This window comes from Suncus etruscus, chromosome 4 (assembly GCF_024139225.1).
Source record: "Suncus etruscus isolate mSunEtr1 chromosome 4, mSunEtr1.pri.cur, whole genome shotgun sequence".
NCBI lineage: Eukaryota > Metazoa > Chordata > Mammalia > Eulipotyphla > Soricidae > Suncus > Suncus etruscus.
In genome coordinates this window covers 41,900,059-41,924,282 of record NC_064851.1, presented here as the reverse complement: position 1 = coordinate 41,924,282, position 24,224 = coordinate 41,900,059, and the positions used below count along the sequence as shown (strand labels likewise).

Here is a 24,224-nt window from a genome sequence, read left to right as displayed (position 1 = left end):
AAATGGGGAAAATAGATATTTCTTAAATACTTCTTCAGTGTGGTTCTTTCAGGTCTGGTGCAAATGCAAAGAAAATGTTCAAATTTCAGAATTCATTGACTATGCAATTAAGGCACTTTTCTCTAACCTTCAATTAGATGTGATTAATCCACATGTTAAAAAGTAAAAATCAGAATGCCATGAAATTTTAAGTGTTTTCCAAGCAGTGATTATGTTTGATTAAAATAATTCCTTTTTTTTTTGTTTTGTTATTGGGTCACCCTGTTGTCGCTCAGGGGTTACTCTTGGCTCTGTGCTCAGAAATTGCTACTGGCAGGCACAGTGATGTTAAATTTTGGAGTGATTGGTCACACAGTCTGAGATGTATAGATCTGGAAGTGTTTGGTGGATTGGTACTTTGTAAGATTAAGTTGTGGGGCTAGATCTGACAAAAAGTCAGAGGGCGTCAGGTGTAGTGTTAGGCAGAAAGGAGAATCAGCCTGCCCACATTCCTAGAAGGTCCAGAGTTTCATCCTTGTTCATATTCCATTTGATTTCTAGCTCTTTTATCAATTTCACTTTCATCTAAATCAGCAAGACAGTTAAATAAGATTAACCAATTGGAAAGGAAGATGTAATTCACAAAGCTTAGTTTTGTTTTGTTAGGTTTTTTTATTCTTTTATTGTTAGTATTTTAATACTCTTTAATTTAAAGATACTAAGCTGAATTTAAAACCTGAAAAAAGTTAATATTAAATTTACTTTATAACCTATAGAAATATTTATGTGATATTTTGTGGTCTAGCATAAATAACACAGTTACTTCTTTAAAAATATGCAGTCGGGGTTGGAGAGATAGCACAGCAGTAAGGTGTTTGTCTTAGGCGCAGCAGGACGGTGGTTCAAATCCCAGTATCCCATATGGGCCCCCGAGCCTGCCAGGAGCGATTTCTGAGCATGGAGCCAGGAGTAACCCCTGAGCACTGCCAGGTGTGACCCAAAAACCAAAAAAAAAATGCAGTAGGCTCATTCACAGATATTTCTAGTTGAATGTATAATAGGATAACCTCTCGGTAAAGATGACCAACAAGGGCAAGTCAGCAAATTTGAAAAAAATTTTTCTGTTTTTTTTTTGGGGGGGGGAGGGGGGGTTGGGTTTGCACACCCAGTGGTGCTCAGGGGCTACTCCTGGCTCTGCACTCAAAAATCGCTCCTGGCAGGCTTGGGACCATATAGGATGCTGGAAACCAAACTCGGGTCTGTCTCGGGTCGGCTTCTTGCAAGGCAAATGCCCTGCTGCTGTGTTATTGCTCTGGCTCCTGAAAAAGAAAATTTCTTGAACAGGCATTTCAAAGAAGAAATACAGAAAGGAACTCTCATTCATTGCTGGTAGGAATATCATCCAGTCTAGCCTTTCCTTTAAAAAATTGACACTGAGCTCCCATATGACCCAGCAATACTACTCCTTTACCCTAGGAACACAGAAACAACACAAAAGTGACCTCTGCACCCATATGATCATCGCAGCACTATTTATAATAGCCAGAATCTGGAACCCAGAGGGCCAACGAGATGAGTGGAGAATTAAATGTAGTAGTGCACGTACACATGGAATACTGTGCAGCTGTTAGGAAAAATGAAGTCATGAAATTTGCTTGTACATGGATGGGCATGGAAACTATTATGCTGAGTGAAATGAGCCAGAGGGAGAGGGATAGACATAGATAGAATAGTCTCACTCATCTGCAGAATATAAGGGAAAAAAAGTTGGAAGAGATTCTCAAAGATGAAGATTATACTTTTATTTTTTCAGTTTCTATTTTTTTTTTTTTTGGTCACACCTGGCAGTACTCAGGGGTTACTCCTGACTCTGTGCTCTGAAATTGCTCGTTGCAGGCATGGGGATCATATGGGATGCCGGTGGTTAAATTCGGGTCTGTAACAGGTCGGCTGCATGCAAGGCAAATACCCTACTGCTGAGCTAGCTCCACAGCTCATGTCCATGCTGTTTATTGCTGGTTTAATTCAGCCTTTATAAGCCCTTATTTTTGGAGATAGAATAGAATAGAGTAACTGAACCAGGTGCTCTTAAGGCCTAGGATCATGTAATTCATGTTTCTTGATAAATAATGATATTCTCATTAAGCTTCTTGATCACTCATGTTGCTGATATTACTGGAAGTTGTTTTTTTTTTTTTTTTTTTTTAATGAAGCAAGATAGTTTTTAGTTTTGTGTGGAACAAAGTGGAAAGGGCACTTGCTTAACATGCAGCCAACCTCAGTTTACAGAACAGTACAGAACCTGAAGGCTGCCCAAAAACCAAAAAAAAAAAAAATTTTTTGTTCTGGTTTTTGGGTCATATCCAGTGGTGCCCAGTGGTTCTGTGCTTAAGGATTATTCCCTAGTGGGGACCATACGGGGTGCAGGGGATCAGACTCTAGTCAGCTGCATGTGAGACAAGCACACCATACACACTGTATTTTCGCTCCAGTCCCCAATAATTTTTATTTTAATTGCAACAACTTAGGAAGATGTGAGAGGAGAGAAATGTGTTCTAAAGAGAGCACAGGCAGCAAAGAAACGGAGACAAAGCGAAACACATGCAAAAGGTTAAAGAGCAAACATGGGCTTGAAGAGCCAGTCTTCAATTGGAGATTTAAATCCAGGTATCTTTGGTTTTTAACAAGTGGTCTTGGTATGCAAATTTGTTCTTGCTGTGAAATTTAACATTGTCAGAATCAGAATATACTTTGTTTTGAATAAACATTTTAAATAACCTTAGTTTAAATAATCACCGGACAATTTTAGAAACAGAATTTCTTGTTCAGAGAGATAGTATAGCTGGTAAGCACTTGCCTTGCATATGCTGACTTGGGTTTATTTTGGCACCCCATTTGGTCCTGCAAGGCAGTCTATAGTGAACCCTGTAGAGCCAAGAATAAACCCTGAGTATTCTTGGGTATGACTCAAAAGCCAAAAAACTGAAAAGAAATGGATAGAATCTCTTGGCATTTGTCTTGCATGCAGCCAACCTAAATTTGATCCCTGGTAGCACATATGGTCATCCAAGCAACCCAAGGAATGATCCTTGAGTATAGAACCAGGAGTAAGCAATGAACACTGCTAGGTGGCCTAAACACAGAAAGCAACTAATTTGAATCTCTTTTAGAATTGTTTTGGGATCATCCCATACATGATAAATGTGTTGGGTTTTTTTTGTTTGTTTTTCTTCTCACCACTTGGCTGTCTCTGCCCTCCTAGGTCTCTCACATGGGTTTGTCAATCTCTGGGACTTGTTCATGGCTGTTTCAGAATAATCATATTTTTTAGATGGTGATTGATTTCCAGGATATCATTAGAGGAAGCTTTTGCATAGTGGAAGCTTGACTCACATCATGAACATCTGTTAATGGAACAGGATGCTTCCATATCCTGTTGAAGCAGTGATGATGCCCATCTTGATGGAAAGGTTTCCGACCATTGAATGTGCCATCACATGGCAGTGACAAGATCACTAGCCAAGGCCAAAAGAAAATTGGGAAATACTGCTGCCATTTTAAGAAAGTACAACTTAGGGGCTGGAGAGATAGCATGGAGGTAAGGCGTTTGCCTTTCATGCAGAAGGTCATCGGTTTGAATCCCAGCGTCCCATATGGTCCCCCGTGCCTGCCAGGAGCAATTTCTGAGCATGGAGCCAGGAATAACCCCTGAGCACTGCTGGGTGTGACCCAAAAACCGCAAAAAAAAAAAAAAAAAAAAAAAAAGAAAAAGAAAGTACAACTTGACACAAGATGTCTTCTGTCTTTTTTTTCTGCCCTCTGGTATGTGTACTGTTTACTCTCTTGTACCTGAGATTTATTTTAATTTCCTGTGGCTTTTTTAATACTGTGCAACATGAAATAATAGTCTAGCTCACATTACAGGATTTTAATTTTAAACATAGGAGTGTTAAATGATCATTAACGAGCCTTAAGATACCGGTAGTGGTTTCTAAAATTTTGTCTTATTTTATTTTTCAAGGAATTTTTTTTTTGTTTTGTTTTGTTTTGTTTTGTTTTTGGATCACACCAGTGGCGCTCAGGGATTACTCCTGGCCGTGTGCTCAGAAATCGTTCCTGGCAAGCTCGGGGACCATATAGGATGCTGGGATTTGAATCACCATCCGTCCTGGGTTAGCTGCATGCAAGGCAAACAAACGCCCTACTGCTGTGCTATCTCTCTGGCCCCCAGTTTTTTATTCTTACCATGAAACTATTTACTTTAACTCCACTGTTAATGTAGAAACTCACTGTATCTTCTCTTTTTACAAATCCTTATAGTATGACTTTGTCACTTTAATACATTAAGCACTAGATGGCAGTATAATCATATTTAGATCATTTGTTTATTCCTACATATTTCTTTATATACTGTTTATATGTTGATTTATAAACAGTAAATTGAGCTAGATGTATAATGACTTGTTAAAAGTTGCAAAGCCGGGGAAATGCTTAAGGGACTGGAGTGCATGTTAATATGTGGGAGCTATAGGTTTAGCTCCCGATACCATATAGTCAGTCCCCTGAGCACATAACAGGAGTAGCCCCAAAATCAAAATTTTGGTTTTGGTTTTGGGTCACACCCAGCATCTACTCAGGAATTAATCCTGGCTCTATGCTCAGGGATCATTCCAGGTGGGGATCTGGGAACCATATGGGATGCCAGGGATCAAGCTTGAGATGGCTATGTGCATGCAAGGCAAGCACCTTACCTGCTGTATTCTGTCTGCAAAATGTAAATATATGGCCAAAATAAACAAAACATTGTAATTGATTATGACTTATAAAGTGAGATTTCTCAAGAGGCAGTTTAGAACAAGTGAGCTCGTTTCTCATTAAACTCATTTTTTAATATTTTAAGCTCCTACAAGATTTGTATATTAAAACCCATTTGAAACCAAAAATGTTTTTCCCCCTTATATTCTTCCATTCAGTCTAGGCTACCACAATCAGGCATAAAGCATGAGGACTTTTTTTTTTGCATTTGTAGTGAGGAACCAAAATTTTTTTCTTTGTGCTTGTAAGTAGTTAAAAGGGGGAGCTAAGGGTTGGGGGAGAAAAAGTTGGGGGGAGCCAAAAAGATAGTACAGTGGGGTAAGATGCTTATCTTTCACAAGATTGGCCCGATTCAGATGGCTCTTCAGCAGGTTCTTCACTATGAAGATAGCAACCTTGGAGCCAGAGTAGAAACTTTGTATGAGAAAGCTCTACCTTGTTTGTATTAATTGTAAGTGTTCTGTGTCCTTCCTACTATACTTTCTCACTGGGAGCTGGTCTTGTTTGAGCCATACATTTGCAAGAGATTCTTTTTTTCTCTTCTTTCCGTCCTTTCCTTTCCTTTCCTTCCCTTTCCCCTTCTTCTGTCCCTTCCCATTCTCTTCCCTTCCTTTTCCTTTTCTTCTTACCCTTCCCATGCCTGGAAATGTTCAAGAGTTACTCCTGGCTCTGCACTCAGGAATCACTCCTGACTGTGCTCCTGGACCATATTTGGGTGGCCAGGGATCAAATCCAGGCATGCTGCATACAAGGCAAAGGACCTTACACACTGTACTATCGCTTTGGCCCAATTGAAAGGTTTTTTTGTTTTTGTTTTTGTTTTTTTTTGGTTTTTGGGCCACATCCGGCGGTGCTCAGGGGTTACTCCTGGCTGTCTGCTCAGAAATCGCTCCTGGCAGGCACGGGGGACCATATGGGACACCGGGATTCGAACCAACCACCTTTGGTCCTGGATTGGCTGCTTGCAAGGCAAACGCTGCTGTGCTATCTCTCCGGGCCCCTGAAAGGTTTTTTTTTTTTTTGTTTTTTTGTTTTTTTTTTTTTAACATATATACCCATTAGCCTTGGATTGCCAGGATGAATAAACATAAAATTTAATATGAGGCCAGAGATGTAGCTCAATAGTAATGTACTTGTCTTGTATGTGAACCCAGGCTCTGTATGTATTATTATGAAATACCAACTACAAAAAACAGTGATTCTGTTTTCTTTTTTGATTTTCTGTTCTTTGACTTTTGTTTTGTTTTGTTTGTTTTTGGGTCACACCCGGCAGTGCTCAGGGGTTGCTCCTAGCTCCACGCTCAGAAATTGCTCTTGGCAGGCACGGGGGACCATATGGGATGCTGGGATTCGAACCACCGACCTTCTGCACGCAAGGCAAACGCCTTACCTCCATGTTATCTCTCTGGCCCCGATTTTATGTTCTTAATGAATATTCTCCCTGTTCCACAAGTTTACCTGATTTTTATCATCAATGCAGTAAAGCTTCCGTAATGTTTTTATTATGTATGGTCAGAAAAGAATAAGATATCCCATGGGGACAAACACTGTAAAACTATTTTAGATGGTGATTAGCTGACTTAACTTTCTAGAAAATTGAATCTAAAGCAGAATATAAAGTGAATGAGGAATTAGTAAAGGCAAAAATAGCCATACTACTTGAAGATGCAGATGAATATGATAAAGTATTGAAAGTAGAAGAGAAGCAAATTTTACTTTGGTAGCAGAAAATGTACAGAATTGCAAATGAATACTTTATACCATGGGAAATTTATCTTTATAATATTAAAAAAAAATCTTAGTAAAGACTTAGAAGCAGCCAACCAGTAAAGATGTTATTTTGGGGGCCAAAGAGATAGCATGGAAGTAGGGCATTTGCCTTGCAAGCAGAAAGATGGTGGTTTGAGTCCCAGCATCCCATGTGGCCCCCGTGCCTGCTAGGAGTAACCCCTGAGCTCTGCCGGATGTGACCCAAAAACCAAAAAAAAAAAAAAGTAATCTTATGAATTTATAGGTAAATCTACCCCCCTCCTACCCCAAAATAAGGTGCTGGAACCTACTTAGGACTTGCCATTTGTAACAGCACTAATGACCATTCACTTGTATGTGTTTTCCTTTGAAATGTACGGTCAATTTGCACTTCTCTGTCATACCAGCAGAAATTAAGCCTCAGTGGCAATGTGAACTAAAAGCCACTAAGTCATTAAGTGTATAATGTATCATATTCTCTTTCCCTGTCATGTGACTTATTATTTCTCTAACTGCACTCACCACTTTTTGTGGTGAGCTTCATATCTTGAGCCAGGCCTTTTGACCCTCAACTCTGGGAATTATTTCAATGTCCTTAAATTTTTTCTTAGAACCCATAAATGAGTGAGATTATTCTGTGTGTGTGTCTCTCTCTCCCTCTAATTTCACTCAGCATAATAGATTCTATGTACATCCATGTATAGGAAAATTTCATGACTTCATCTCTCCTGATGGCTGCATAATACTCCATTGTATAGTGTTTCTTTAGCCATTCATCTGTTGAAGGGCATCTTGGTTGTTTTCAGAGTTTGGCTAATATAAATAGTGCTGCGATGAAATAGGTGTGAGGAAGGAATTTTTGTATTGGATTTTTGTATTCCTAGGGTATACCCCTAGAAGTGGTATAGCTGGACCAAATGGGAGCTCAATTTCCAGTTTTTGGAGGAATCTCCATATTGTTTTCCATAAAGGCTGAACTAGATGGCATTCCTACCAGCAGTGAATCAGAGTTCCTTTCTCTCCACATTTCGCCAGCACTGATTATTCTTGTTCTTTGTGATGTGTGCCAGTCTCTGTGGTGTGAGATGGTACCTCATTGTAAACAGATCATTTTAAATGAGTGAACTTCTGATACTATTATCCCAAATTTAATTTATTCCAATATATAAGTTCTAAGAATAAAAATCTACACAAATGGGGCCGGAGAGGTGGTGCTAGAGGTAAGGCCTTGCAAGCGCTAGCATAGGATGGACCACAGTTCCAATTCCCCGGTGTCCCATATGGTCCCCCAAGCCAACGATGATTTCTGAGCGCATAGCCAGGAATAACCCCTGAGTGTCAAATGGGTGTGGCCCAAAAACAACAAGAACAAAAAATCTACACAAACATTTGCACTTAGCTTTTTTGTTTTCTGGGCTACAACCCAGCAGGTGCTCAGAGCTATCTCTTGGCTCAGTGCTCAGTCTATTGATGATGCTTAGGTGATTGGTGCTGGGGATGGAAAGCAGGTCAGCTATGTTACCAGAAGGCAAGCACCCTAGATCTGGCCCTTTAATTATGTAGAAGACAGTATATATAAGAAACACCATCTTACAAGATTACTGACATTTAATAACCTGAACAATTATTCCACTATAAGAAAATAAGTACGCTTTTGCAGAAGACTATTTGTTTACATTTTGCTTTTGTTTTATAATGTTGAAACACTGAATATATATATATACATATATATATATATATATAAAATAAAGGTAGGTACTTTACTAGGTACTGCCAGCACTTTTGGTTAAGCCAGCTTACATTGCCATGAGTTTAAGAGCTTTTATTGCTCCTTATCTTTATCAGCATTTCTGATTTTGAGTCCTTTTCATATAGTTATTCTACATATGTTTGTATTTATAGTATGTATTGTTTTCTTTTTTGGAGGGGGTCACACCTGGTGGTGCTCAGGGGTTACTTCTGGCTCTGTGCTCAGAAGTTCCTCCTGGCAGGCTCGGGGGGACCATATGGGATGCTGGTATTCCAACCGGGATCCGTCCTGTATTGGCCGTGTGCCAGGCAAATGCCTTACGGCTGTGCGATCGCTCCAGCCCTATATATTTTTTCTAATTTTCACTATAATACCTTGCTTTATCAAGTTATTCATAATAGGCACTAAATATCCAAACTTCAATCCCACCACCAGTGTGATCCTACCCTTTCCAGTGTCCCTAATCTCCTACCCACCACCATACTACCTCCATAAAGGCACAAACAATTTGGTGTTTGTTACAACACAAAGCCAAATGGAAGTATCAAAATTTAGGTCAACACAGATCAGTGTGAAATGATTGTTACATCGTTCCTTGATGTTATTGTCGGTGTCTTAAGGATTTACTGGACAGTGGTTGGTGCTACTTGAACCCTCTCTGTCCAGACTTACTAGTTGTTCAGGCTCACTGAGGTTGGTAGATTATAACTTTGCCATTAGATTTACAGGAGTACTCCTGAGCTGACACTTTAATAAAATACCGAGGTGTTGTGCAGTCAAGTAGTTCAGGATTTGTAGATCGAAAACAAATTTGGTAGCCTGGAAACTTGAAAAGGTTAAGTCAAAGAGCTGGGCTGTTCTCTCCGAGGGTGTTAGGGAGTGGTATCCAGCTGTTGTTAGTTCATGCAGAAAGAGGACTCTGTTCTGAGAGTACTACAGAAGTTTCAGGCTAACTGGAAATATCAGCAGCCATTATTTTCTTTTGGAGCTTGGTGGAAGAACCAGGCAGTTTTTGTGCCTGGTGGAGATACTTGTTTTAAATCAAGCATTTTGGGGGAGGGGGACCTCACCCAGCAGCACTCAGAAATTATTCCTGGTAGGCTCAAGGAAATATGGCATATGAGGTGCCAGGAGTCGAACCTGGATTGACCACTTGTTATGCAAACTTGCCCTACCTGCTGTGCTATCACTCCAGCTTTAGTTTCGGAATTTCTTTTCTTTTCTTTTTTTTTTGCTTCTTGGGCTACACCCAGTGACACTCAGGGGCTACTTCTGGCTGTGCGCTCAGAAATCGCTCCTGGCTTGGGTGACCATATAGACACCAGGGGATCGAATTGTGGTCCGTCGTAGGTTAATTGCATGCAAGGCAAAAGCCCTACAGCTTGTGCCATTGCTCTGGCCTCCAGTTTTGGAATTTCTGGCATGTACCTTAGATAGAAATGAGAGTTTACACCTTGAAAAAGAAACATGTATATAAACACTCAAAATAAACTTACTCCAAAAACTTCGGGGGAAAAAAAAAAAAGGAAACATGTTCTTTACTTTCCCACTTCTGAGATTATGTACCTAGAATATTTGCATAAAACCTAAGTCTAGGGCCAGAGCAGTAGTACAGTGGCTAGTAGTTTGTCATGTACTCTGCTGATATGTGTTAGATCTCCAGAATTCTATATAGTCCCCAAGCACCTGCAGGAGTAATTTGTAAGCGGTGAGCCAAGTAACCCTTGAGCACTGCCAGGGGGTGGCCCAAAATCTAAAAATAGAAAGATTTTAAAGGTGTTTGAATATAAGTATTTAAATGCAATTACTAGTTCAAAAATGAGATTTTTAAAACAAAAGAAAATTAAGTTTAATGTTAAATGACATTGACTTGGTCTGAAAGGAAACTATTTTTCTCATAGAGTCTCAAAATAGCATTTTGTTGCAGTTTAATTAAAAATCTAGTGTTTTGGGGGCCAGAGCAGTGGCTCAGCAGTAGGACATTTGCCTTGTACGCAGCTCACCTAGGACCACAGTTCGATCCCCCAGTGTCCCATATGGTCCCCCTAGCCAGGAGCGATTTCTGAGTACAGAACCAGGAGTGACCCCTGAGCGTCACCAGGTGTGGCCCAAAACCCCTCCCCAAAAACCTAGTGTTTTGGTGGGAGTTATTTTGCATTTTGTTAAGATATAATTACATACACTAAACCATACAGATCAAAATGTACATTTTGAATTTTGACAGTGCATAGATGTAATAATCAACACACTAATCAGGATTCTTTTTCTACCTCACAAGTCTCCTTATTTTTCTTTCCAGTCACCTGTTCTTACATAACACACACACATAGTCAATAAGTACTGCACTGATTTCTACCCTTACAGATGATTTTTCTTGATTTTAAACATTTCTTATAATAAAATAATTTCTTAAAAGAGGAATCACCATAATATTTTGGTGTGCATCACTATTTTTTCAACTCTGCAGTAGTTTTTAAGACTGGAGAGATTAGTGGATTAGCCCATGCTCAACTGTCATTTTGTGATCCCCTGAGCTTTTTAAGGAGAGATCCCAGAGCATTGAGCCAGGAATGGTCCCCATCTCCTGGAGCTGCTGGATGTGGTTCCCAAACAAACAGAAGTACAATTTTATGATCCTTTTCATGCTGTTTTATGTTTCAGTATTTTTCTCAGAGGTGTTTAATTATATTTTCATGTTGGTGAAATTTGGGGTTGTGTCAGTATTTATATATGTATGTCACTTCCATGAGATTTTTATAGATAAGTGCTTAAAAAGTTGAATGAGAACATTTTTAAAGGGGCATTGTAATTTGTATATAAAATATTCAGAGTTAACACTTATCTACACTGGGCTATTATTAATCATTGAGCATTTTCTTCCAGTTCCATTAATCAACTATATTTTTTTCTATTTGGTTTCTTCATCTGACAGTTAGTGTCCTGCTGCTTTGCCTAAATATAAAAACTGACCTATCTGCTTTCTTCGCCCTGACCATAGCTTAAAATTTTATTTCTGTATAACTAGTAGGCAAAAATTATTGCTTAGAGGCCAGAGCGATAGAACAGGTGAGAGTTCTCCATCTATGCAGTCGACTCAGATTTGATATTTTGTATCTCATATCCCATATGATCCCCCAAGCCTGCCAGGAGTGATTTCTGAGCACAGAATAATGTGTCAGGGTGCTACCAGATGTGTCCCAAAAAACAAATGTATCCATATAGAGATTGCTTAATCAAATAAGTCACTGAAACATAGGGTTAAGTAAAACATTCTCTCATATAAAATAGTTTTAGGGGCCGAAGTGAAAACACAGGGTAGCTTTATTTTGCTCTTTATTTTCATTAATTCTTTTTTTCCCTCTGAAAGTTAGAAAAAGAAAATCATAACATCGGTTAGGAGAGTAATTATTAGGGGGGTTATTGGTATGGTAGAGTAGGTAAGGCTTTCTTGGATCCAGGCTGACCCAAATTCTGTCCTCAGTGCCCTATACAGACTCCCAAGCCTGTCTTGAGTAAGCCATTAGTGCAGCTGAAGGTTGTGTTCTGGCCTTAAAACAAAGGTTTGGTTATGGCCCCAAAACAAAACAAAGGGTCGTTATTAGATAGGCACCATAGAGCCAGAGCGATCGATAGGGCATTTGCCTTGCATGCAGATGACCCGGGATGGACCTCAGTTTGATCCCAAATTCAGCATCTCAAATGGTCCCCCAGGCCTGCCATGAGCAACTTATAATTACAAAGCCAGAAGTAACCCCTGAGTGCTGCTGGGTATGACCCAAACACCAAAAAAAAAAAAAAAAAAAAAGATAGGCACCATAGCTAAGGAATGCTTCAAGGCATATTTGAGATGTGATGAGCTGGAGACAAGATGTCTCTTTTCAGCTTTTCTGGAAATAAAATGATTAAGACTCCAGAGAATGTTAATTAAATCTTCATGGATCTGATAGTTTATACTTGCACTTTTCTTCCTAGGTGACCGGGTGATTGATGTGGGATCTGAATGGAGAACTTTCAGCAATGATAAGGCTACAAAGGATCCATCTAGAGTTGGAGATTCTCAGAACCCTCTTCTGAGTGACGGAGATTTGTCTACCATGATTGGGAAGGTAATAAATCATTGCAGTTCAAACACAGATTCACCAGACTTAGGAATTGGGGAACCATTGCAAAAGTATTAGCTTGGTCTGCAAACAACGTTTACCTGTACCATCTTTGTGAATGAATATTGCCATGTGGACTTTTCCAGTCTCTAAGGGAAGGAGATGAACCAATCAGAATTAGACTTTTTAATTCAGACCCTTGTTCCACATGGCACACTTTTGCATAAAAATTAAGCTGAAGGTAATATGACCTTTATGAACTTAAATTGTCCTGCCTGCTACCACCTAAGATAATTAGAGACAAGATAGCTTGATTTCTATTATTAGTGAATTTGTGACTTGTTGAAACTTCGCATTCCTAATATGTAAAGTGAGAAAAATAGTATTTTATAGAGATGCAAAAGTTTATGTGGAAATGTCTTTGCACTGTACCACAGTGTGTTATGCTATTCTGTAAGAGTAGCATAATTTTGGGGCCGGAGAGATAGCACAGTGGTAGAGTGTTTGGTTTGCACGCTGCTAATCCAGGACAGACGGTAGTTTGATTCCTGGAATCCCATATGGTCCCCTGAGCCTGCCAGGAGTGATTTCCGAGCACAGAGTCAGGAGTGACCCCTGAGTGCCACCAAGTGTGACCCCCAAAAAACCAAAACAAAACCAAAAGACTAGCATAATTTTTCTGGCAAGCTGACTATTTTAAGCTTTTATCTTTTACTGCAAGTAGGTGAGACACTCTCAAAGGACTAATCAAAGAAATGTTTGTGTTTCAAGTACATATTACTACTTTGTAGACCATTTTTTAGAAAGTAAAATGAAAAGGCAAATTATTATTTTTTTTGTGTTCTGTATACTTTTTGCCAAATGAAAAACAAGGCTACATTTAAATGTTTATTAAGACAGGTAGGAAGAATAGTATATCAAGCAGGATGATTGCCTTGCATGTGGTTGAGCTGGAGTTGATCCCCAGGCACCCTATATAAGGTCTCAAACACTGTTAAGAGTCATTCCTGATTATCCATTGCTGGGTCTGACCCAAAAACCAAAAGGAATAAAAATTTATTAGGAGGCCAGGAAATAACTTAGTAAGTAAAACAGCATGCTTCGCAAGTGTGAGGCCTTGTAAGTTCGTCTTCCAGAGCTTCTGCTAGTGCTGAGTGAGATCCTGTCAGCCCTGCAGTTTGAGGCTGGCTGTGTTCTCTCTGCCTCCTCTGCAGATGATTTCAGCTGTTGTAGGAATGTTTGAGCATCACAGCTCTAAATAGGATATTCAGGCACTGTGGTAAGAAGTGTGGCACAAAACATTTCAATTCTGGCAAGCACTGCCACCAGAATGTGTAAACACCACAACTAAGTGTGACCTCAACAAGTACAACTGAAAATACATGTAAGCATCACAAGCATTGCAGCCAAACCTGTGTGTAATCATTGGTCATCCTGACATTGACGAGAGAAGGGAGTTTACTGTAAGCAGGAATACATTTAAGTAGGTGACCTGCAATTGCCTTTGTGTGTGTGAAAAGAAAGTATGTTTAAAACTTTTAAAATGTAAGATTCCAACTAATTGATACTTAAAAGAAAAGGAAACACAATTCACAAAAATGTAAAAAAGAGGGGCTAGAGTTGATAGCACAGTGGTAGGGCCTTTGCCTTGCACGCAGCCCATCAGGATGGACGGTGGTTCAAATCCAGGCATCCCATATCATCCCCTGTGCCTGTCAGGATCGATTTCTGAGTGCAGAGCCAGAAGTAGCCCCTGAGAGTCACCTGGTATGACCACAAAACAAACGAACAAAAAAAGTAAAAAAGAGTGATATTGTTCCTTCAGACTTTTATCCCTAGTCTCTCAGATCCCACTGCAACTCCCTTTTGTTATACCAGATAACGTAATTGTACTATTGTATTGTACTATGAAAATTATTTATGATTTTATGGAAAAGTAATATCTAAGATTCTACGTTTATCATATATTAAATTATTTTATTTTGGAACATTTCTGAATGTTTCCAATTTCGCTAGGTTTAGTCAGAATGTTGAATCTCATTTTCATTGTTTTCTTCACTTATTTCAAAATTAAGTCACTTTGTTAAATTATAAAACAAATTTTTGGTTATATTTCCACTAATTTTTGTTACATTATTTGTAAATGGACTTTTAAACTTTTCTTACCCCCAGAACAGTTTACATTTTTATTTCCTTATTATATGTTTTTCAGGAATTATTTTGAAATTTTCTTAGTTGATTTCCAGATAGTTTGTCAATTTTTGCTCTTCCTAAAATTTTATTTATATCTTTCCCTTGCCTAAGTTTAATAGAATCATTACTAATATGATTAGTACCATCAAATTACATGATTGCATTTATAATTACATTGACTGCTTAGTCCAGTGTTTGTGGTATTGCTGCTAATGTATCTCTAGTGTGTTGTTTTTGGGCCTAGTTATTCCTACCTATTTTTATGTCACAAAATTTCATAAAATAAACTTTTTTGAGGGATCACACCCTGAGGTACTCAGGGAATACTCCTGGCTCTGCACTCAGAAATTACCCCTGGCAGGCTTGGTGGGGGGCATATGGGATGCCGGAAATTGAACCAATGTCTCTTAGATTGGCTGCATGCAAGGCAAATGCTCTACCACTGTGCTATCTCTCTGGACCCATAAAATAAACTTTTAGTTTTGCTTATTTATCTTTTTGAACAGTGTCTTTAAACAAAGGTCAGTTAGGTTCTCTGATAATGTTTTTGTATTTAAAGTACTTAATGAAAAGGCCATGGAGATGGTTTAAGTGATAGAGCACATACCTAGCATGTACTGAATTCTTAATTAAATCCCCATCATGATCTGGCTTTTACACATACACACACACACACACACACACACACACACACCCCGCACGCACACACACGCACACGCGCACACATGCACACATGCACACACACAAACACACACACACACACCTACCCCTCTTCCACTCCTGGTACCAGAGTGACCCATATCTAAAAAAAAAATGTTAAAAGGGATCTTTTCAATTCCCTTAATTAACCTGGTACTTTTTCTATTATGGATTAGGAATGATGCAAAAAATGGTAGACTTTTAGGTGCAAAAGCAAGTTTTTTGTATTTATAAAACTGTCTATCCAGGTTTTCAAAATGTTTTTTGTGTCACATGAAAAATGTTTTTAATAGGGTACAGGAGCTGCAAGTTTTGATGAATTTGGCAATTCTAAATACCAAAATCGGAGGACAATGAGTAGTTCTGATCGGGCAATGATGAATGCATTCAAGGAAATCACTACCATGGCAGACAGAATCAACCTCCCTCGGAATATAGTTGTAAGTTCTTGCCTCTCCCCTTTAAGCCATTCTGGCATTGATTAAGCATAATTTATGAACATATTAAACTTTTGATACTGCAACTAATTAAATGGCCTAGAGTCAATTAAATTTAGTTTCTCTGCTTTGAAGGATCGAACAAATAATTTATTCAAACAAGTATATGAACAGAAGAGCCTGAAGGGAAGAGCTAATGATGCCATAGCTTCTGCTTGTCTTTATATTGCCTGTAGACAAGAAGGGGTTCCTAGGACATTTAAAGGTAGGTTTTAAGTTGCATAGATAAGAACATTGCTGTCTATGCCAAATTAAAGTAAAAGTCAAGCTTCTTTGATTCTTTGTAGGGAAGTTTCAATGTTCATAATTGATCTATTGTTTCCAAATACCTACTTTTGTTTCATGACAAAAATTAATTCTGTGACATTACTGACTGTTCTTTTCAGGTGATTTTCATTTTCAGTATAGTCATCTTTTATGTAAATAAACCCATGCTTTTTGGTAGGTATATCTTGTGATTTGCTTTGTTTTGTGGACTTTCTGAGGCCTTGGCATTTTTCCCATAATTAACATGAGACTATTCACTATATTGCTATGATTCTTAGATTACTTGTCAGGGTTCATTTTAATTGAAAATTATTATTGTCCTAAGTTTTGGGATTTAAAGGGGAGCACATTTGTAATGCTTGTGGGTTACTCCTGGCTTTGCATTTCAGAATTATTCCTGGCGGTGCTCAGGGGAACATGGGATGACAGGGATCAGAATCTGGTTTGGGGGCCAGAGAGAGTACAGCAGGTAGGGCACTAACTTTGGATGCAGCCAACCCCAGCCTCGATCCCCAGCATCCACATGACCTCCACTACTGCCAGGACTCATTTCTGAGTGTTCCTGGGAGTAGCCCAAAATCCAAAGGAATAACAAGTATTTGATAGTTGAATTTTTTGTTTTTGTTTTTATTTAGTCAATCTAGAAAAACTCTAGGAAATTTCTAGGAGGTGTTAGAAATGAAAACTGGTTCATTCATGTGCAAGACAATCTCTTATCTTCTGTAACATTACTCCTGCCTGTTAGTTGAATCTTTAATTAAAAGGGTCCAATATTTTTGTCATTTGACTGTAAGCATATATTCTTAGTGATTGTAGCTACCCATGACATTATTTATGTAGCTTGAGAAACATTCTTTTTTTTTTTTTTTTTTTTTGGTTTTTGGGCCACACCCGCCGTTGCTCAGAGGTTACTCCTGGCTGTCTGCTCAGAAATAGCTCCTGGCAGGCACGGGGGACCATATGGGACACCGGGATTCGAACCAACCACCTTTGATTCTGGATCGGCTGCTTGCAAGGCAAACACCGCTGTGCTATCTCTCCGGGCCCGAGAAACATTCTTTAACTTAGGTGTGGGGACATCTGAGCTGTGGGCTGTTGAAGTCCTGTTAAAGTATGTGGTCTGGTACTTAGCAGGACAGACATGCTTCTCTTCTGCCCAGTGCCTGTCTATTGTGAAACCAGTAAATGCCCACATGGCTCCAGACAGAGCAGGGTTCTGCACACCTCCTTAGCTTGAGTATTTCCTTTCATTTCTATGACAAACTCTTTTAAAACAATTGAATATAATAAATATTAAGTAGTTGGCTGACTGAAAAAAAAAACCTTGTTTGAATAGAAACTTAGAGAAGTTACTATTTTGAAAGATTAAGATCTACATTTAACTTAAAAAAAACTAAAACATGAGCATTTCAGTTAACTGAAAATTTTTAATTAGATATGGAAAGTATTACTTCAGAAGATTAGTTTTATTTTTAAGGCATGGTTGTAATTAATATAATTTTTTTCTTTCAGAAATATGTGCTGTTTCACGAATTTCTAAGAAAGAAATTGGCCGGTGCTTTAAGCTTATTTTGAAAGCATTAGAAACCAGTGTGGATTTGATTACAACTGGGGACTTCATGTCCAGATTTTGTTCCAATCTTTGTCTTCCTAAACAAGTGCAGATGGCAGCTACACATATAGCCCGTAAAGCTGTGGAATTGGACTTGGTTCCTGGAAGGAGCCCCATATCTGTGGCAGCGGCAGCTATTTACATGGCCTCACAGGCATCAGCTGAGAAGAGGACCCAAAAAGGTAGGAATTCTTCATTAAAAGAAATGTCTCATGGGATAGTATTCTTCCTTAAATAATTAAAACAGGTATATAGGAATTGGGACATATGTACAGGAGTTAAAGATATTTAATTTTAACATAGCTAACATCAGTTCAATCCCCAACACTGCATATGTTCTTCTGAGTTATTCCAGGAGTGATCCTTGAGCACAGAGCTAGAAGAAAACCCTGATCACACATAAGTGTAGTCCTCAAAAACAAAACATGATTGAACTTACTGCAAAGGGGAAGCCAGATTGATAGAACAGTGGGTAGGGTGTTTGGCTTTCATGTGGTCGACCTGGGTTCAATCCCTGATATTCCATAAGGTCTCAAGCCCAACTGTGATTTCTGAGTGAAGAGTTAGGAAGTAACCCCAGAAGCACAGGTTGTGCTCCCTCTCCCTCAAAAGGAGGCAGAATGGGTTGGTATTAGTACTCTTTTGCTTTTTGTTTTTGGGCCACAACAGGCATCACGGGTTACTCCTAGGTTTGCGCTCAAAAATCACTCCAGGCAGGGGCCAGAGAAATAGCACAGTAGTAGGGCATTTGCCTTGCATGTGGACCGACCCAGGACCAACAGTGGTTTGATTTCTGGCATCCCATATGGTCTCCTGAGCTTGCCAGAGGCGATTCGTGAACACACACACACACACTCTCTCTCTCTCTGTCTCTCTCTCTCACCCTCCCTCCCTCCCTCCCTCCTGCCAGGCTCAGAGGACCATATGAGATGCCAGACATTGAACCGGGTTGGCTGCAAACTCCCTACCCTCTGTGCTATCACTTTAATGTTTTTAAAATATACCTAAAAAGTATTTATAATCAAATCGTGATCAAGTGTCAGTTTTTATCTTTTACAGGTCTTAAAAAGAAATACAAATAACAGATTTTAGGGTATGTTTGTTTGGGGACCACACTTAGTGTATAGTGTACTCAGTAGTACTGTCTCTGCACTCAGAAATTACTTTCTCTGATCTCTCCAGCCCCCAAAAGGAGCAGTTATTAATACAGGCAATAGAGCTCTCGGTTTTAGCTTAGTCTTACTTAAACTGAGGACTATGAATAAGTGTAAACAAATAGACAAAAATAATCTTTTATAATTGTTCCACTCTGTTCATATGTTCTACATGTGTTATTAACCTTTTAATGCTAATTTAAGAACCCTATGAGGTAATACGTTATTTCTATTGTTTTAAAAAAATCAGTGTATTTTCATTTTGGCATTTATTAATAATATGTCTTTTGGGGGGGTGCTTTTAGAAATTGGAGATATTGCTGGTGTTGCAGATGTTACAATCAGACAGTCCTACAGACTCATCTATCCTCGAGCCCCAGATCTATTTCCTACAGACTTCAAATTTGATACCCCTGTGGACAAACTACCACAGCTATAAGTTGGAATCATACTAATGCCACTATTAATGAACAGCTGGATTGAGCCTATACTAAAGAAAGAGAAAGATAATGGTACACATTCCAGGACTAAAAATAAATTGTCTTAGCACTATGTATATATTAGTGAAATTATTTAATGGTTTGCTTTCTTTTGTAGAAACTTACTGGGAAAAAACTATTTTGAAAGGAATTCAGTCTATATCATTCTTGAATAAAACATTTTCAAAAAGTTTTTATGTTTTACATAATTTATAATGCATAATTACAAATAAATGCGTAGTATTGCAGCTAATAAAGTTATAAAGGTTTTTTTCTGTTTCCTTCATACATTTTGTTTTATTTTTTATGGCCTTGGAATCTTTGAATAACAAACTTGTAGTTATGTGTGTGATATCATGTTTATATAAAAATCAAGAAAAGAGACTGGGGATACAAAAACCCCAGGACCAGGGATTGCTCAGTAGTAGAGAATTTGCCTTGTATGTAGTAGGCACCTGCATGGAGGTGAAAAAGAACAAGAAACAAAGCAGTGAATTTTGAAAGATTAAAAATGATGAAATGTTTTCCTCATCTGATGGAACAGAAAAGGTGATGTTACCATAGCAGATCATACAGATTATCAGGGTTTAATTTTTTTGTTTTTTTGGGTCACACCCAGCAGCACTCGAGCTACTCCTGGCTCTATACTCAGAAATCGCCCCCAGCAGGCTTCAGGGACCATCTGGGATGCCGGGATTCAAACCACCGTCCTTCTGCATGCAAGGCAAATGCCCTACCGCTGTGCTATCTCTCGGCTGCTATCAGTTTAATTTTTAGATTATAATTTTTTTTATTCTGTAGACCTATATCCATATTTTTTGTTAATTTTACTTATTAGGATACTTCTGGGATAAATGTATATTGCAAATGGAAATTTGTGACAGGGTTTGGGAATGTCCAGTGTCTCCCTACCCCACAGGTGGTTGCAAGCTAGTAATTGTTTTCTCTGCCACCAAGAAACAATGATATAAGATCATTTGTTGGGCATTATTGAGTGAAGAGCAACTGTAAGCAAAGAGCATCATAGTGTTGTCCTTTTCACCAGATAGGTAGGTTTTCTTCAAAGAACTTGAATCCATTTTAAACATTGTAAACTGCACTCAAAACAGGTGCCAGTGTTTCTGACCATATTCACAAAGTTAGCCCTAGATGAGGAAAAAGATCCTCTTCTATATTGACCTGCTCAAGAGAGGGTCTCGAAGAGTAGGGCTTCCACTCTTCTTCTCATTGAGTAGGACTCTGTCAGGATTGAGACATAAAGACTCACACAGTGCAGGATGTTCCCACCGCTATGGCTGTTTGAAACACCAGAGAAAATATTTGACTCATACGCAAGTTTGAAGGTGAATGGTGAACATTAAATTTTTGGCAGAGAGAACCCATCCAATCCAGTAGGAAAAAATACGTTTGGTGTTCTCTAGGATATCATCTTTTCGAGAATTGATCAGTAATGCTTGCAGCCTGACAATACCCATTTCTTAGTGATTATAAGACGTTTCTATAATTTCTTAAGTTATAGCCAGTATTATTATCAGTACATTGTAGAAACTGGATGCATGATGAAAATTCCAAAGCCACCCAGAAACAACCATTATTTGGTGTGTCCCCAAACTAGAAGAGGGGCTGGAGAGAGAATACAATAGATGGGGCGGTGGCATGTGGACAACTTGTGTTTAATCCCAGCACCCCCTTATGATTCCCTGAGCCTGAGAGATTGCTCAGATGGTAAAGCATGTGCCTTATGATAACAAGTTTTAGACTGGCAGTGCATCTCTCCTGGTATACAAGGTGTGGGCCTAGTGACCCCAACACCTCTGGGCTCATGCATTGCCCGGAGTGGCTTCCACAGTAATGTCTGAGTCAGATACTGCAATATGAGGAGTAATATTTAGTCTTCCATTTTCTAGTCATGTTTAGGAAGATGTATATGAATTTAAAGGAGAGGGATGAGGGGCCAGAGAAATAGCACGGAGGTAAGGCGTTTGCCTTGCATGCAGAAGGTCAGTGGTTCAAATCCTGGCATCCCATATGGTCCCCTGAGCCTGCCAGGAGTGATTTCTGAGCATAGAGCCAGGATTAACCCCTGAGCACTGCCCGGTATGACCAAAAAAAAGGGGGGGGGGGAATGAAATAGTTCATTATATTAATATTAACATGTGTCTTATGTATACATTGTGAAAGTTTGCATGAACCAAACTAAAAATGAATGAATATTGAATCAGAATATAGGACCTGGGCCCGGAGAGATAGCACAGCGGCATTTGCCTTGCAAGCAGCCGATCCAGGACCAAAGGTGGTTGGTTCGAATTCCGGTGTTCCATATGGTCCCCCGTGCCTGCCAGGAGCTATTTCTGAGCAGACAGCCAGGAGTAACCCCTGAGCCACGCTGGGTGTGGCCCAAAAACCAAAAAAAAAAAAAAAAAAAAGGACCTGCTTAAGAATGCAGTTAATGTAAGTACTTCTCAAAAGGAATGGAGATGCTAGTTTTTCTAATTTTCTTCTAAAGCACCAACATGGTCCAATCAGTATAATTCAATTTCAGAGATGAGATATAAAAGGTAAAGGAGGGCCAGAGTATAATTGGTAAGCCACTTGCATTGAAAGCAGCCAACACAGGTTCAATCTCCAACTCTGTGTATGGTTTACCAAACTCCTGCAGAATTCCTGAGCACAGCCAGGAGCAAGCCCTGAACATTGTCCCCCACCGCCACCACCACGACCAAGAAAAGATTATAATGCCATATAATGCCAGCTAGTCCTCTTTCTTTCCTGTCCTCTCTGGATGCTCTTGATAAGTATATTTGGAACTTAATAGGTTAATGACTGTGGGAATCACTTCCTCTCACTCTTGGAAAACATTTTCACCTAGCAAGAAAAGGGAAATTCATAGGTCATATTTGAGGTACAGTCTGCATCTAGCATCTTGTCACCACCTAAAAAGAACCTCTAAAGATTTTGTATAAGTGGAGGGGCCTGCAGTTGGTTTTCTTATAAAATATGCTTGAGGTGTGGTTAGTCACAATAACAATACTTTCAAAATTATAAGTTCTTTGAAATTTAAAAAGGGAAAACCTTAGCAAATAGAATAGGAAACTTTAAAAACAATATATTGGAAAACAATGTTTGGATGTGACTTGACTTGCCACTCAAACCATGAAAAATTACCCCAACGAATGGGCATCCAGGGGCCACAGTGATAAAATAGCAGTTAAGGCACTTCCCTTACACGTGTGACCTCTGTTCAACCCTCAGCACCCCATCAGGGTTCCCTGAGCTTTCAAGAAGTGATTCTTGAGTTGATCTTTGAGAGCCAGGAGTAAGCCGTGAGAAGTCAGGTGTGATTCCAAAACAAATAGAAACAAATCAAAATTAGAGGATGGGCCACATCCGGCAGCACTCAGAGGTTACTCCTGGCTCTGTGCTCAGAAATCGCTCTTGGTAGGCTTGAGGGACCATATGGGATGCTGGGACGGAACCTGGGACTTTCCCAGGTATGCTGAGTGCAAGGCAAACACCCTAGCACTGTGCTATGGCTTTGGCCACAGCATCCATCATTTTGAGGGTTACGTGTTAAATGTAGCTTCTGTATGAACCTGCATTTTAACAAGTTAATCACCAGTGAGATGTATGAGGCTATTGCTGTGAAAAGAAGTGGGTTTCATTTGGTGCATGTTGATATCTTGAAACTTGAAATCTTCAGGAACATGGCCCCTTCTATCTAGGTATTTAAAAACTCACTGGGAAATACTTTCAGAAGGGTTTGAGTTAAGAATTAGATAGAAGGGGCCAGAGAGATAGCATGGAGGTAAGGCATTTGCCTTTCATGCAGAAGGTCATCGGTTCGAACCCCGGCGTCCCATATGGTCCCCAGTGCCTGCCAGGAGCAATTTCTGAGCATGAAGCCAGGAGTAACCCCTGAGCACTGCCGGGTGTAACCCAAAATCCACAAAAAAAAAAAAAAAAAATAGAATTAGATACTATGTTTCTTATAGAATTTGAATTGCTGTTCTCTGGTATAATCTTTTCATTTTGTTGATCAGAGAGTAAAGATTAAAAATAAAGGTTTACCCAAGTTCATTTAATAGAAATGGGACTAATTCAAGTTTCTTAGTCACTGAACTCCGTTATAATTATTTTTCCATTAAACCATTCTATTGAGGTTTATTTCATAGGCAATTGCCTCAGGTCTGACGTCAATTGTAGCGGTTAATAGAATTATATCCAATTAATTAACAGAATTACACAATACAGTGCTACAAAAATTAGATAGTTGGCTACTTTAAGAAAAGTTTATTCCCCATATTTTTGTTGTGATGAATGCCTGTGGATCAAATAAGCTATGGTGCTTGCATGTCTTGATATTGCTCACAGGTGGTTGCATGCTTCATATATGGGGTTTGCACACTTGCAAGGGTTTGCACACCTGCCACACTGCACATTTTAGTTGTAGTGCTAGCTGGGAATCATGCTTTTGATTGTGCTGTTTGTATACCCATCTATACCATATATCACACACTTCCTTGTGGCCCTGGGGAGTCCTAAATAGTAGAAACTGTGGGACATTATTCAGGATAGGTGGATGTCACACACTCATAACCTCATTCTTGCAAGATAGACACTTTTGCCACTGAGCCACTTTGGCCACTGAGCCATTTCCAGGCACCATTACACGTCTTTTATTTTTATTTTAAAATCAGCCTAGGAGACAATGAGTTAAAATCCAGAAATCATCCTTTGGCTCTTTCTACACATTAAATGCATTTAAAATTAGATGCCTCTTGATAGTAAGCCTCTGTGTTCAGAGCAACAAATGTACTTTACCCATGGTTGTCTTTGGTTTCTGAGCTAATTTTGTATCACAGGTGCAAGATTTATTTTAATTATCAAGATGAACAGCTGAGGGGGTCAGCCTATTACCCATCTGGTCCTA

General features: G+C 39.2%; 1 protein-coding gene across 1 annotated transcript in view; it reads left to right on the top strand.

Annotated features, from left to right (window-relative positions):
* The window catches only part of GTF2B (general transcription factor IIB), a 30,745-nt gene extending 11,462 nt beyond the window's left edge, over positions 1–19,283 (top strand). The window contains exons 3-7 of the mRNA XM_049771273.1: positions 12,266–12,399; positions 15,579–15,725; positions 15,858–15,987; positions 17,562–17,843; positions 19,121–19,283. Coding sequence (XP_049627230.1) covers positions 12,266–12,399; positions 15,579–15,725; positions 15,858–15,987; positions 17,562–17,843; positions 19,121–19,254 — 827 coding nt within the window. The 3' untranslated portion in view covers positions 19,255–19,283. The remainder of the gene's footprint in view (positions 1–12,265; positions 12,400–15,578; positions 15,726–15,857; positions 15,988–17,561; positions 17,844–19,120) is intronic.
* Positions 19,284–24,224: the final 4,941 nt, after the last annotated feature.